This window comes from Mycteria americana, chromosome 2, assembly GCF_035582795.1.
Source record: "Mycteria americana isolate JAX WOST 10 ecotype Jacksonville Zoo and Gardens chromosome 2, USCA_MyAme_1.0, whole genome shotgun sequence".
Classification (NCBI taxonomy): domain Eukaryota; kingdom Metazoa; phylum Chordata; class Aves; order Ciconiiformes; family Ciconiidae; genus Mycteria; species Mycteria americana.
Window position 1 is genome coordinate 151,380,219 of NC_134366.1, and position 16,542 is coordinate 151,396,760.

The window sequence follows — 16,542 nt, forward strand, 5'->3', positions numbered from 1 at the left end:
CTTTTAAAATTACTTCTTATGATAATGCAACAATTAACAGTTTCATATTTGAGTCTTTGTTCTGAATGTTTGCAACATTGCTTGCTGATTTAGAATATCTCAGTGTGAGATATTTAACCCCTTTTTGTCTTGCCTGTTTATCCTTCCAAGACTTTATGTTATGACATTGGGCTCTTTATCTTCACAAATGTATGGCTGTATAGAATCTTTTTATGTTAGTGGAAGTTCTGTGTGGTCTAATTTATTTTCATCGTGAATATTGATTGGTAATACTTTATTCTGTTTGTTTCAGTTCTTACAGGAAATTAACTTACTAATTTGCTTTAGTTCACTTAATCATAAAAGCTTCCAGTTTTTCAGCATTTAAGCTATATATCCTGTTTATTTAAGAGATGTTGTTATTCTGTTAACAAGGTTTAAATTCCATTAAATTGTTTTTAATCAAATTTAAGATGCTGAAACAAGCAACTACTTGCAAAATGTAGTTGCTTTCATTTGTGCTCCCGTGATTAAAGCTAATATTTGAACAAAGTTGTAGAATTCTGTCAAAATGTGTATTACACTATTAAAATAATGGTTTTCCTAGTTATTATTTTTACATTTTTCACTCACTAACAATGCATGACTGAAAGACTTTCAAAGATAATATGAAAACTGTACTATACATCTTCTGGGAGCTAAGTATCTAATTGTTATCTTTATCAAGGAAACCTATTCTTGTAAGTGAAGGAATCTGCTATTTCTAAAGTACACCGCAGTGTATCTTTATTTAAGTGATGTGCTTTAGCATGTGGTACAGCTATTCTCCTTAAATACTCAGAGCTGATGAGGGCAAAACCAGCTCAATTCTCAGAGTATTTAGTTGACTATGGGTGGTTTATACACCCATGTTTAGATGGAGTGAAGCTATTTCAGCACCCAAGTGTTATTTTAGCACCTATGGTATTGCACATACAGAAGGAAAAATGCAAGGGAGTAAGATCTACTTCTAAAATGTCTAAAGTGAATGAGAAATCAAAATATACAACTGTGTGAAAAATTAACAGAAAATGTTTGGTAAATTTAGACTCTTGAATATATGGGGGGTTTTGGCTGATTGGATTTGAATTTCATACAACAAATAATCAGAAAAGAAAAAAATGCTCAGCAATTCATAGTTTTAGCTGACACAATGCAGTGAAGTGTGGACACACTGTGGACAAATTGTCCATTCAAAAAAATGAAAGAAATTTTTTCTACTGTTCAGAGATAGTGGAAAGCTAATAGAAAATATAGAACCCTAAACATCCTAACTAACAGAGAATATGGCAGTTGATGGATGTTATATGTGTACATTTTTGCAGCAGCCTTTTTTTTTTTTTTTCCCTTGAAACAGACAACTGCAAAACTTTTAGATGGCTCACACCAACAGCATGGATTTCTTTCTCTCACTTATACCAAAGCTGTGACAAAAAATGTCCGGCACAAACTGATATCAAGAAATGAACGAAGAACATTCCATAAGCTATCGGAAGGTCACACTGATGGCTCTCCTCACTTTCTTCATGAGATCCTTCTTTCTGCTCAGGCCTTTGATGTGGTCCTGTGTTTTCCATTGCTTAATGCAATTGCAAGCATTTTTCAAGCCAGGTTGCCAAGGAGTCAAAAGGAGAAAAGAAAATCACCGGGCCAACCTATGAGAACTCATGCTCTAACTTCCCGCAACTTGCCTCTGATTTATATCAACACTGGTGTAATAAGAGTCTTCTTTCCCAAAAATGAGGAAGATCGTCATACTGCAGAAGGTACAGTATTTTATGTTAGAGATTTTTTGCTGTTCAGTATTGTCGACAAATATTCTAACTTAGTTAAATCACTGACCATTGTTAAGGCCTTCAGTTTTAAGGGTCAGAGTTAGGAAACATCTAGCATTCATGCTACTTCTCTGCAGATTTGCCAAAAAGTGTTTTTTAGGTATTTATTTGATCTTTGGTTTCCCAGTACTATAGTTTTTGCATTTAACATTTGATTATAAAAAAAAAAAAAGGGTCAAGAATTGTGGAAAGAGAACCCAATTCTGCAGTCGTGCAGCTCTCATTATGCTGACACCAGTTCAGTCTACCATAAATGCCTCTTCCAGCGATGGAGCGTAAGCAGGGAGCCTTAGCTCTTGTGGAAATTGGCACCTAGAAAACCATGCAATAGTGAAGCAGGTATCCCAGTTTGGAGAAAGTTATTAAAATGTACCTGGTGATTGATGCCCAACAGATGATACAGTTTATCATTTATTTAGTAAGTCTTAGTTGAAGCTATACAGGCTCCCTTATGTAAGAGGCTTTCAAGTGTTTGCAGAGGTGTGGGTAGTGTAAGCTGTTCTTTCAAACAATGGTAAGTAGACATTTGATCTATGGATAATACTTTCTTTCTGTAAGAAATTGTTTTCCCTTCATACATAAAATACATTTACATCCCTATTAAAATATTTAATGTCAGCATCTCTTTATTTATATATAAAATTACACCTTGTAACAGCTAGTGGGAAGGCAATCACTTCCATTACCAACAATTCTTCTAGAGATTTAAAAAAAAAAAAAAAAAAAAAAAAAAAAAAGAAAAAAAAGTGTTTTACTGGTATCATGATATGTTTATATAAGTCCTATAGGTATGGGGTTTTTTTACCGTTATGTACGATAGCACACAATATAATCCTAAGAGTATTAGTCTTTAGATTTTTCTCATAACCTAATCGCAAGAAGTGCAGACAGTGAGAATTTACACAGATCTTTTTTTTGCCAGCATCCTCTACAATTTTCCAACTGGGAATGCTGAAAACACAGGAAGATAAAATTAGACTGGCTGTGTTGGCAAGAAAGAATTATGATTCTGGTTGGAAGGGAGTTCTAGGGCATGCTGTCAAGGGAAACTTTTTAAAAAAGTATGTTTTTGTAGCTCTGTAGCTGTATACTTCATTAAAAAGAAGTTATAAAAAACTTTGTCTTGTTGCTATCCCTTGCTTGAAAACGCATGCAAAGAACAGAATGGCCATGGTTAAGCATGGATGTAGAAAGAAAAACTATGTAAGCTTTTAAAGAATAATGCTAGAGATTATCTTTACTAAATTAATAAGAAAGCCAGCTAACCTCTTCCACTGGAAAATTCTGAAATATCAGTCACTATGAAAATCACTACCATTCTCCTTTCGTTTCTTCTTTCACCCCAGATTTTCCCAAACTCTCGTCTGTTTCTGAATGTGAAATAAATCACTTCTCTCTTCTACTGCTTATTGTCTTCAAGAACAATAGAATTTAGAAACAATAATAAGAAGTAAGAGTTGAATATGACCCATGTTACTGGTGCGCTAGGTCAGAAAAGTGTTATATATTGTGGAGAGATGCCCCCATAAGACCTCATTCATCATTTATTGATTAAGAGAGATTTTAATCCCATAAGGTTTGCGTGTTTCGAGTTGTGATCACTGCAGTAACAGTAGAAAAACAATGACCTCAGTGTCTCTTCTAGTCAATCATCTGCTGTTCACACCTTGGACCTAGTGATAGCTACCAAAACTATCCTCCCCCAAAAAAACACATGTAATTTTGACTTCATGTATAGAGTTAAAAAAAAAAAAAGCGTATCTGTTCTTTATTTGTGCAGTCCAAAACCAAACTTGCACAATGAACTGTGGTATACAAACACTATGAAATAATCAAAATCATGATTTTTCTCCTGAGGAATTTACATACACGCATGTATGAATACACCCACACAATTTTATACCATTTTAGTTTCATGGTTTTTGCAGCAGCACCAGATTAACATTTCTTTTTGTGGTGGACTTCATGGCAGCATTCTATCCTAGGCAATAAGCAATGCTGCTTTCCCTCAGAGTTTGATTTGTTAATACATCACGTGGTGTTTCAAGCTCTGGCCAACAGCCCACGCTTCCTATTGATGAAGTAAAGACAACTAAATATATAAAGGCAGTATATAACAAATAGAAACAAGAAATACTGCATAGCAGAACACTATAAATAAAAAATGTAAATTGCAAAAAACTGGGAAGAAGTGATAAAGACAGGGACAATCCACATCTGGCTGGTTTGAGGACAATAGGAACTTTTTTTATTATGTACTAGGAGCAAAATATCAGGAATCGCTAGAAAGGACATGACAAATTTGTTGATAGTGAAAAAGAAAAGGCAGCATACTGAATAAATGTATGTCCTGCATTTTTAGAAGTGATATATTCTTGTCACATAAACATGACTCTACTTTGAAGTCAGTGGTAACATATGGTCTGTAACATCCTCCTTGCTTACTATTAAACAGTTTCAAATCAGTCAGACTGAGTAACTTGTGCTCAGGGATCTTGGTCTTCTGAGACTAATTTTTAACACACCTTGGAAGAGCAGGTTTTAGACAGCTGAAGGTATATCTAGTAAAATGAAAAGTGTGATGTTCAAATAAAATTAAGACAGGTAGTTTTATTGCTCTCCCTCAGAGAACGTAAAGGAAAAAATATTACAGGGTTCAGTTAATAAAGAATTACATATTTGTTACGCGATAATAAATATAGTCTTATGGAAAATTAGTCTTGTTAAACACATCTGATTTTCATTCTTCATCATGGTTACAATTCTTAGTTGATAAAATGTTTGCAAAGATTTGATATGCTTACACTTTTGTAGGGAGTTCAACACTATGTCTCATGGTATTCTAATTTAAATACATCCCCATACTATATCTGTGGAAATGTTAAAGAATTAAAAATGGCTAACTAGAAGTCTAAAAAAAAATTGTCAGTTGGGAATAATAAGTGAAATTGGTATTTAATAATCTGAAAGTAGATATAAAACCATTGCTTCTAGCATCGATGTAGGTTGCAAAGAATTTCCTGAGGAAAATAATGTTAAGGGCTCCATAGGCCATGCATCTGGATCACTGTGCTTACATCACTGCTTGTAGAAAATATGCTAAATCTTCTAAAACTAAAGTTATATATCAAGAAAAAAAATTTATGCAGACTGTATCTTCAGGACTGGAGAGACTGTTAGGGAAACAGTGGCTGAAAACAGCTTAAGGGTCATAGTGGACCTAATGAAAAGAAATAAGGGAGGTAGCTGTACTTCTGCATATGGCAGATGATGGATTATCTTGTCCAATTCACTTTCTATTATGAAAATAGGTATTGATAAAAGTGGAGAGGGTGCTGAAAAGCACCACAAATGTTAACCAAGTGCTGGAGAAGAAGCCTTACAAGGAAGGATTAAAAGAGCATAATGTGTTTAGCTCAGCAAAAAGAATATTGAGATGAGTGGGTAAAACCAAGTGAGTTTGTGAACAACTTCATTACCTCTTGGGTCTGTAAGTTTTTCCTAGACGGTACTTATATTGTGTAGCATAGACTTTCTTTTTTCCCCTCAAATTTTTTTATATTTGTAATGACTGTGATTATGTTGACTTATTATTCCCATATTTTGAAAAGCTAATAGGAGAATTCATGAGTTAATGAATGGAGATATGAATTCATCATCCTAAGTCATGACTCAGATTACCACTCCTTAGAAACCAGCTGACAATGCCTGTAATTCTTTCTGGTTTAAGGTTGACTTAATTTCTTGACCTACAGGATGCTGTACACAAAAGAACCGTGCCTAGCCTTGAAAAAAAAGCCTGAAATGCTTACATAATAGAGACTGTGATGAGTAGTCCTGTGTTTATTTTGTTTTGCTAAGTGTCAGAGACAAATTAAAATTCTTAGCCTAAGAAATCTAATATTTTATTAAGAACCACTTCTCAGAATAAGGCATTTGCCACCTAATTAAGTTGCGATTACAATCTGAAGTATATTTAATGCCTTCACTCCTTTTTCTTATATGAGCATCAGAAAAAAAAAAAATCCAATACATTAAGTGTACAGTGGCAGGAATTCTAATACTTAGTACAATGCCTTACTCATTTTTTGATCTAAAAGTTGAAAAATATGGCTTCTGATTTAGTCACAAACAGGATTTTGTTGTCAGCTTAACTTTTCTACCTTAGTTCTGGCAACGAAACCATCTGTATAGGGCTTTGCTCTGCTTTGGGGACTAAAGAATTTGACTTTGCTTTTTAAGTAGATGAGGTTCTTTTAAGTAAATGCCTTGTGTTCTGATTTAGTTGAGTATTGGAACTTGTGTTACCACTCTGCTGATGTTTACTGTGGTATTCCCTACAATTGTTTCCAAATATCATGTTAGAATTTCTGTGAATTCTGTTATTTCTCATATCTGTTTTAAAATATGCATGTGTGTATATAGATATACCTGAGAAGCACGGTGTCTTATTCACCAAGACATTGATGGGTCTGGAGAAGCCTTTTTTTAAGCTCATAGATTTCTCTGCTTCTTTCCACACCAAGCATTTCAGTCTTCGGTAAAATACTTAAACTCTGTTCTGCTACTATCATTTTGTTTTCAGAACTCGTATATGAGAGTCTTGCAGAATGTCCTTGGACGTGGGAGCAAGTGTGATGTTGTTCCGTTCTTGTTATGTATCACACTGGTGTTGAAGTGAACCATTTTGCTTCAGATTATGAGCTCTTTGAGCTTGCATCACATGTTCTCAGGAAATTCCTAGTTACTATGGAGTCTTCTGAGCTTATCCAAATGCTTTGTGTATGTCTGTGTCTGCTGAGAAGGAGATGCAGTAGACTCAGTCTTTTCAATGTAAGGAAACTTCACAGACTTTATTTACTACAAGAAATGTGGTACTGTTTTTTTCTGGGCAGAACTTTGGTTTCCTCTCTAATATGACCACTGCTTTTAGAACTAAGAATTTGTACATGTGGCTGAAATTTGAATATGATGGAGATGAAGTGGAAAGCAGAGATTTTTCTTCTTCTTGGAGTAATTCTGTTATTGATGTGGAATTTACTGTCCAGTAGTACATCTTGTTCTTTGTATATGTGTCAGATTTCAAATTCTGTTTCAGTCCTTGTGTTTGAACTTTTCATGTGTGTTGCAATCCATACCAAATGCTGCTGGGATGGTTACACTGTAATATCCTGCAATGTTTTACCTCTAAAGGACCTAGGCCCATGTTAAAAAGGGTGCATGATTCAGAGTGCTTTACATGCTGATATTTCAGCAGATAATTATTGGAGAAACAGACAGATCACAAAGAAGTCTGTGGGATCAACATCATTTTTGGACAAAAAAAAAATTGAAATAAGCATCAGAGAAAATGAGAAGTCACAGACCAGGATTTAGTTGTGTGATAAAACTCTGTGGGGAAATTAAATGACAATGGTTTTGTCTTTTATGTATCACAGCAGTGCTATTGATTTTATGGCTTTTTTTTTTTTTTGCGTTAGTTGTTGCTCCTGAGCAGAACTGAATCCTTAGCAGACATTCTTATTTAGATTTTTTTAAGAAATAGTTTTTCAGTGTTTCTGCTATGTGCATTTGACTTTTAATCAAACACATATTTTCTCTTTTCCTAATTGTAGCTAATCCAGCAATTAAAGAAGACACTTTGGTTCTCAAGATTGGATCTGTCTGTATGGCTCCTCAGGCTGACAACCCTCTTAGTAGAGCTGTGCTCAGAAAAGACATTTATCAGTAAGTGTTGGGAGAGGGGTTGGGGTTTTCATATATGGTCTCAGAAAAATTCATTTTGGGAGAAGTTAATTGATCAATAAAACGGGTACGTGCAGCCTGTAAAAATACTTTTCACATACAATCTTTTGATATTCAAAACCAGGTTTTTCTGATTTTCTTCACTTGTGGGCTTTCAAATCCATTTAGACAAATCAAGTTCTTCTGTGAAGTCCTGATGAATAACAGAATTTAAATGTCAAGTCATTACAAAGCTAAAGCTCACAGATGAGAACATTTTAAGAGGCTTGCTTTTATTCAGCTACTACTAAGTTCACCTAAGAGAAAAGATTTTTTGTGACTACCAAAGTGCTCAGTAGCCATATAGTGTGAAGGAGATAATCTTAATAATGTAAATGGTAAACATATATTCAAACTGTAGGATTCTTGATGCCACGTAGATCAAAGCTGAAAGGAACGCAAACTTCTAAGGAGCTCTTTCCCAGTAAACACATTTTCTGTGAAAATGTCATGCTCTGGATTGTGTCACTAAGTATGTGCAAACCACACTAATCGTATGTATGCAGCAAAACTGGTGAACATATGTAATCAACATGATAAAAGTAATATATGATCCTTAGTAGAGTTGGCACTGTTGCCAGACATGAAAGTATGGTTGCAAAGAATACCAAGTGAGAAAAGTCACAGAAATACAGATGAACAAGTGTCTTATACTTCCCGTTGGTCTGTTTTTCAGATGTGGCAATATTTTTAACTACTTCATAATGCTCTTCAATAGAAATTACAAACATCAAAATCTTTTCCCAGCAGTAAAACATTTACTGCCTAGAAAATGACAGCAAGTTTTACTTTTTGTCAAGATTAGGATTTTTAGGAGACCATGAAATATCTCCAGTTTCTCTCCTGATCACTTACAACTTCTAAGAGAGTCTTTTTCTTCATATTTCCATGTGGAAATATTTAAATTAGTGGGTTTGGTTGTATGTTTAGTTATAGTAGTTTATAGTCTTCTTTCCTTCTTTCCTTCTTCTTTCCTTCTTTCCTTCTTCTTTCCTTCTTTCCTTCTTCTTTCCTTCTTTCCTTCTTCTTTCCTTCTTTCCTTCTTCTTTCCTTCTTTCCTTCTTCTTTCCTTCTTTCCTTCTTCTTTCCTTCTTTCCTTCTTCTTTCCTTCTTTCCTTCTTCTTTCCTTCTTTCCTTCTTCTTTCTTTCTTTCCTTCTTCTTTCTTTCTTTCCTTCTTCTTTCTTTCTTTCCTTCTTCTTTCTTTCTTTCCTTCTTCTTTCTTTCTTTCCTTCTTCTTTCTTTCTTTCCTTCTTCTTTCTTTCTTTCCTTCTTCTTTCTTTCTTTCCTTCTTCTTTCTTTTTTTTAAGAGCATTGTATCTATTGTATTATGGAGCTTTCATGGCAGGAATCTTACAGCCTGGCAACAGCTTTGGGTGGCAGGGCCTGATCCAACTCTCAATATGCCAACAGATAAAAGAGATCTTCCTGACATTTGTACAGGCTCTTCCTGCTTCTGCCCACTCTGTCTGAGGAGACTCCCATCTGATACCTACTTTGAGAGTTACAGAACCAAATGTAGGTTCCACTCTTCTTCTCGCAGCAACCAACAATTTATCAGAAAAATCCCCTATCATAAAGTAGAATCTGCAATTTCCAGCTTCCATAGCATCGTTTCTGTCACCTAGGGGAACTGTGCAATGTTCCTTGTATGTGCATTACAAATCAGTGAGTAAGCAACAGGAGGAATGCAATTTACATCTAAACTCAATGAAGCTGTGCCAGTTTACATTTTTTAGTCTGATATCTTTGCATCTGTGGCTTTACGTGAAATGCAGAAATTCTGTGCTTTTCAAACCAGAAGTCGCTCAATTGCTTACAGGTTCTGATGCCCCTTTGCTTTGTGGGTCTCTGGGTCTTATATACATAAATGTTCCGGACTAGATTTGTGCAGTGTATATTTGGTTTTCATATTTTTATACAGCTTTGATATGCTCCAGTCCTCCTTTAGAAATCAAGACACCAAATGGGTAAGGTAGAAATAAGCACTAGGCCACAGACGTCTCTCACCTGACTGTTACTGGCTTCTTTGTGACCAGTCTCACAATATCATGCTTCCTGTGTCTTTTTCTGAGAAATGTCTGCCATTTTCAGTAATTTCCTCTAACTGCTTCAGTGACCATTCTTCTAATTTCTCAGCAGCTGTCAAATGACTCAGTCTTATCCTTGTTCCTTTAATCATACAATTATACTAGCATTAGTGTTTTTAAAATACATCGGGGCAGAGTGTCAAGTTACTTTGCAGAGTTTTATGAGACAATATTGAAGTTAGTAGTGGGTGGTCTTTTGGTTTTGGGAAGAGGGTTACTATTTTGATCTGTTTAAGCAAGCTTCAGCACTTTTGAGCAATATAAATTAATATCTTTTTAATTAAAAATATTAGGATTCCAGTTTGGAGTCAAAGTAGATGTATTTTCTAATTACGTGTTCTTTGATCCAGAACACAGAAGCATGGTTGAAGATAGCCGTTCATTTTCTTACATGGCAGTCACTGCTGTTAGACCAGTGGAGTTGATTTCACGATTTGTCAGTTTTTCTTTGGAAAATAAGATAATACAAAGGTTTTTGTATTGTTAAAGCAGGAGACACAGTCTGTATTCAAGGAAAAAAAAAACAGTGGGGTATTTTTAACACATAGGTCTGATGTTAGTATTTGTTTCTCCAAATACAAGATTTCTTAACTTACACAGTATTTGCCCTTTTTAACCTGCCCACAGTAGATGGTACTAGATAGCAAAAATGTATAACTGGAGCTAATACAGAACGCTTAAAAATCAAGTAGTAAAATGAGCAAACCCACACAATGTGTAACTCATGTATTTTGGTGAAAGATTTCTTAGTAAATATCAACAGAGGTACACGTAGTACAATATCCAGCTTAAAAGACTCTAAAAAAAAATTATAGCAGCCTGTTGATTACTGAAGAATTAGCTGCTACAGCATTCTAATAATCCCAACATGTCATCTTCTGTCTTTTTCCAACCTCTCTTCTACTCTAATTTGCTGCTGCTGCTTTTAATAGAATAAAAGAAAATAAATCATTGTCTGAACCACTGTCTTTACAGTGTTTCTGGAGTGGGGATATAAACTTAATTTGCGGTGTCACTTTGGTTTAAACAGTCTTCTGTTTAGGTCTGAACTACAACCACATGCAATTAATGTCACTTTTGTAGTGTTTCATGAGAAAGAATTTTTGCTTCTCATTTAGAAACTGTTCTTTTAGGAAAGACTGAGAAACTTTTTCATGGCTACAGGCTGAAGAGAATTTCCAAATATCTTTTGAATTTGTCCCATAAATTCATATATGAAAAACTGAATGTGCTCATATATCATTAGCAGAATGCCAGTGCTTGAAAGGTAAATCTGGTATGGCTGCAGGTCATACTAAATAAACCGGGCCACTTCTGGCCTGCAAGCTGAAGTGACTCCATCTGCGTCTTAGGAAAAATAGCTTACTTGCTTAACTTGGAGAGAGAACTAAATTGAAAACGGAATGTTGGAAAAATAATGTGCCCTAAAAGTTTGCGCACAAATATTTTTTCAGGTGATTATTGGAAGTTGGAAAGAAATGTATTGACATAGTAACTTCAGTTTTCTTAGACCACATAAAAATTGGTCTAAAAATAACTATTTCCTCCAGTAGAAAATGGACTAATTTAGTTTAGACTATTAATACACGTAGTAAACAAAGATGCATGTACCATGACAGTAAATACAGGGCTCCTGAAAGTAGCACAGTGACACATTTCTAGCTGGTCACAATAAGAGACAAATTCTCCTTCTCAATTTTTGTTTTCCCCCTACTAAATCCTAGGAGTTGGTTTGTTTGTTTTAATGATTTCTCATGAATTTCTGATTCTTAAACCCCAGCTAAGGTGTGTTTGTCTTCAACAAATATGACCAGAATTGTATGTTCCCATCAAGAAACTGCCAGTTCTGTGGAGCCGAACTCTTGCAGATACCAGAAGGCCTTGTGATGGGGACGGGGAGCAGAATAAAGGAGATTTTGGATAAGGATGCAAGTGAGGCAGCTGCCTAGCCTGGCTAAAGAGGGAAGAGCAGTTAATTAAAACTGTGGAGTAGCCAGATAGTCAGAGTAAATGAAGTTTCTGCTAAGCAGTGAAGGAGAGAACCATATTTTTGTGGGTTTTAACTACCTGATCATAGTAAACTTGGGACTGGGGGCGCTACTGCTTGGAGACGACTCAGCAGGCTGCAGAAAAACAAGATGATGCGGTCATTTCTTGGCTGTCTATGTTAGAACTTTGGAAGTGGCCAAATACATTTGACAAAACAGAGGAAGGTCTAGCAGTTCTGGGGAGGAAAAGTGCTGAGATAAGGAAATCATGTTAATGCCCTGATGGAGTGAAAGTCAGCCAGTTATTTGATATCAGAGAAATCACGTTGGAGGGAAATTTTATAAATGCTGTAACTACAGGAAAAAACAGGCATCTCTTTGGAGGGAAAAAAAATGCATTTCTCAGTCCTGGGCTCACTCTTGTTTGGCTCTCTGGTGTCTAGTAAGATAAAAATTCCAACTGAAGTTTTTTTACTCAAGATCTTCATAAAAGTCTCTCATCTATGGATTCTTTGGTACCTAACATCAAAGGTACGCTTCCGCTACAGTGTTAGCGTAATGAAATTAAGAACTTTAACTATATGCCAACTACACAGAGACTTTTAGTAGTTGTGGTGTTTATAGCAATGCTTTGTTCACTTTGGAGGACATCAGTTAAGATTTCTTATTAGCAGTGAGCATTTCTCTAAAAACTTAATTATATGTTTTTATGTGGAGAGCACTAAAAGCAGTTATGTGGCTGATTCTGTTACAAAAATCCAAGGGAAGCATAGAATCATGGAATAATTTCAGTTGGAAGGGAATTCTGTAGTTCATCTAGTCCAACCTCCTACTCAAAGCAATTTAGATCAAGTTGCTCAAGTCTTTCTCCAGGCAACAAACCTAGCAGATTATTTAGATCTGTTTGATAATCACTTGTCAAAAGAACAGTCTTTTGATGGATATAAAGCAATTCTGAGGGCACCAGGCCAGAAGATCCTTTTCCATGTATGGAGATGGCTGCAGCAAACAGAGTAGCATCTCCTGGGGTAGCTTGAAAAGCCACATTTCCTTCTTTGTGCATCTTCATATGTTTTCCCTTTGTCATTTCCTTAGTTCTTTCTCTTTTAATAAAAGTGGCTAATGTAGAATATCAGCATGAATAAATTACAATGCTTTAAAGAAGTGGAACTAATCAAATGTGTCTGTAGTCATCTTAACCAGTTTTCTACCCAATTATCTCACATTCTGTGACATAATTTTGTCACCTTTTTAGATTGCAACAGTATTTTCCTGTATATACAAGCAGTGCTTAGTGCAGTTAAGCTGAGCATAGTTGGAATCCTTGAACACTTTTAGTCAGTGGAAACATGACATAAAAAGGACTGAGTTAAAAAAAAAAAGTGTGTATGTTGGGGGTTTATAACAATGAATAGCGCTAGTTGTGCTAAGCTACCAACAGAACTGGACAGTATCAATAGGAAAATGGCTGAGAACTTCATCACAAGACCCACCAATTCTCTTTCTCTGACTGAAAATTAAGAGGAAGTAGACGCGTGGCTCTGCTTAAGTATGAAGCAGCACAGCGTTGAAATTGAGGTGACATTTAGCTCTACTACTGCATTGGGATTGGCCCTATTATATCAAATACCGTGCAGATTGCCTGCTTGATTATATAGATAATTGCCAGTCATCCCCAACATGGTAGTTTTTGGCAAACTCCAACGTGAAACATTAATTAATAGAATTTTTGGGAGTATCCATGAACAGATAGAGTAAAATAATTTTGAGGTAAAATATTGTTAAGACAAAAATGAAATGGCTGACAAAGAGCACAGAGAATACAGGCTGTTTGGAGGCTATTGTGGAAAGGCCTTGCTTATAAAGTCTGGAATAAATATTATTAAACTATCAAGTTCTGGAAGTTTAGGTGAACAGAATCACAAGCTTTCCTCAGCTTGGCCAATAAAGAATCTAATTGTTGTCCACGCTCTGGATTCATCATTTTTGAGATCCAAGGATTTCATTCATGTCATACATCAAAGCTTAATAGTCCAGGTCTGAATGTTCCATGGTCATTTTCATGTGTAGATCTTTCATAGATCAAAGCATAAAGCTGTCCTTAGACTGGTTTCAATTTGTGAATGTAAATGGAAATTCTTTAAACACCACCACCACCCCCACCCCCCCCCCCAAAAAAAATTACATGTAAAGTGCTTAATCATGAAAAGGTAGCTGTAAATTATTTTGTATTTTTTCTTACAACTTTTCATCTATACAAGTCTTTTTTTATTATAAATGTATCTAATCTACTGTATTTTTCATTTTTGTAGTTTACTGTTTGCCACTGTTTTTTAACTCTCAAATATTTACAAATAACAAAACAATGTTGTTTTTCTTACAAAATATCTGCTATTTATCTTTATTTCAAGGAGCTTTATCTAGAACGTGCTTGTAATAATCACGTAATGCCTATAATTGGTTAACAAAAGTCCTTCAGTTTAAAAAAAGGAGTAATAAACAATTTTGTGCGTCTGTGCTGATAGTGCTGGAGTGAGGGGAAGGAAAGAATGATGGAAGGAGTTTATGCAAGAAGCACATACATAGCCAGCAGTCTGTATGGAAATCTGTTTTTTCTTTCAAATGTGGTTTGGAAAATCAAATGCTTTTCAAAACTTTTCAACAGCACCCACATCTATAAGCATCTTCTCTTCAGAAATATTTTTTTTGTTCAGTATTAAATTGCTGTGGGACACATTTATATTCAAAAAAACCTGTACCTTTAAATTACTGTTACAAAAAGCCTGGATTTTCTATAACTGTAATATGAGTGAAAAGGTTTTCCTTTTCAAACCAGTTAACAGTTAAAAAAAAAAAAAATCTTTTTTGTGTAGAAGTTTAGTATTCAGATAACTAAAAGTTTCCCAGAATATGCATCTAAGATGAATAATTTCCTTTTAAGAGTTCATTATTTTATAAAGGTTGTAATAAAACTTATTTTCCATTTTAATTTATTTTTTTTAATACTTCATTGAAGCTTATTTGTTAGGCAAACAAGGAATTAACTAACACTGACCTGAGTTTCTTTATTTTTCTTTGAATAAAGGCAACAAAGATAATCAGTGAAAAAATGTATGCATACATAGTTTTTGATGAAAGTGTGAGCAGCTTATTAGAGAGTGCATATGTATCATAGGGAATTAGAAAAAGTAAAAGTTACAGTGCATCATAAAATCTCTATTGCAGTTTTTCTTTAATTTCAAAATGTTTAAAACTGCAAAGGTAATGTTATGTAGGAAAATAACTTTTAGGAAAAAAAATCATAGTATTTCAAGGAGAGGTATTTCTTTTATTGTACAGAAGTTGTGAAACAGGGTTACACTACCGCCATTTTCAGTTCTTTTCTTCCTGTGTTAAGGCAAAAAATTTGTAACAGCGAATATTTTAAACTTGTTCCTGTGATTTATTTTCTAATTTTTCAGATTTCAAGATTTCAGACCAGGATGGTTTTATTCCTTAAGATATGTCTTTTTTTTTTTTTTTCTTAACAAGATTCTCTCTACATTTAATTTGGATATGCAATTTTTTTTTTTTTTTCATTTAATACTCTTCAGCTTTATTAATTGTTGAATTGGGGTTTAAATCAAAATAGTCATATTAAATAGGAAGTTCTAAATATTGTCCTTTGCTATTGTACTTGAACCCATGCTTTTTTTAGCATAAGGACCTTAGGAAAGTCATCTTTACCTTCTATAAGAATCCTAGACCTCTCTCTGAAATAGGGCTTGGAAGTAAAGTCTTTTCCTGCTTTACATTTCTCTCTTCTTCTGTCTTTAGTAGAGATGCAAAAAAAAGTGTCTACTTAGACCTTTTGCCCAGTAAAATATTCATATATATGGATAGCATTACATGGAAACACCACTTCTAATTAACATTGGCATGTTTGAGGCTATTGCAGCAGTTATTAATTTAAAACCCTCAGTGGAAACTAATTGTAAAATAACAGCTGGAACTGCCCATTTAGTTTCAGAAATGTAGCTTGTTAATTATCTAATACCAAAAGCTATTCAAAACTAAATTTATATTTGGAATTCAACTTTTAAAATGTTCAGCTTTAACTATCAATCGTATTTTTACTTGAAATTTCTTTAATTGTGTGTTTTACTGGAATCTGCAATAATACATAACTAATTTGCCTAAACATATATTTAAAATATATTTCCTTATAATGTGATAGTCAAAATAAATTTCATAATAAGAAAAGCATTTCTACAACTTTATTTTTCACTTTAATATATCAGTTTAATCACTGTGCTCAATACACATACACACTATATTTTCTCTTGCACTTAGTAACACCGAATTTTTTTAATCTGATTCTTAGAATAATTTTTAATTTCTGCAGTTCCTCATAGAAAGCAAATTGAAATATGCTTTACAGAAACATTCCTATCAAAGAGCACTGCCATTATTGTGTCATTTAAGCATCCATTTATTGTTAATCAGGGCAGCTCTTTTGGAAACCTTATTAAATAGGTCAGGAAAAAAACCTGTCAAGTAAATGTCAATAAAGAATGAATTCAAAGGGATAACCAATTCATCCAAACCGAGCAAAGGTGAAATCTGTAAGATTGTTAGAGTTATTTTTTGAAGTCTCCTAGTAACTCTCAAACAAAGATTTTAATATAAAATTTAAAAATAACATCCCTCCTCAATGATTTATCATTACCTTCAGTTTTGTTTTGAGAACTTAATATGCATTCTATTTGCAAAGTTCTTCCTTTCAGTTGGGCGCACTGCTTCTGACTTGGCTGAGGTATTTGCACGAATGTGTTCTTCACCCTAGCAGC

General features: G+C 34.5%; 1 protein-coding gene across 10 annotated transcripts in view; it reads left to right on the top strand.

Annotated features, from left to right (window-relative positions):
• The window catches only part of VPS13B (vacuolar protein sorting 13 homolog B), a 491,276-nt gene that overhangs the window by 285,735 nt on the left and 188,999 nt on the right, over positions 1–16,542 (top strand). For all 10 annotated transcript variants that reach the window (XM_075495027.1, XM_075495031.1, XM_075495030.1 and 7 more), the window contains 2 exons: positions 1,376–1,784; positions 7,469–7,580. In XM_075495027.1, coding sequence (XP_075351142.1) covers positions 1,376–1,784; positions 7,469–7,580 — 521 coding nt within the window. The remainder of the gene's footprint in view (positions 1–1,375; positions 1,785–7,468; positions 7,581–16,542) is intronic.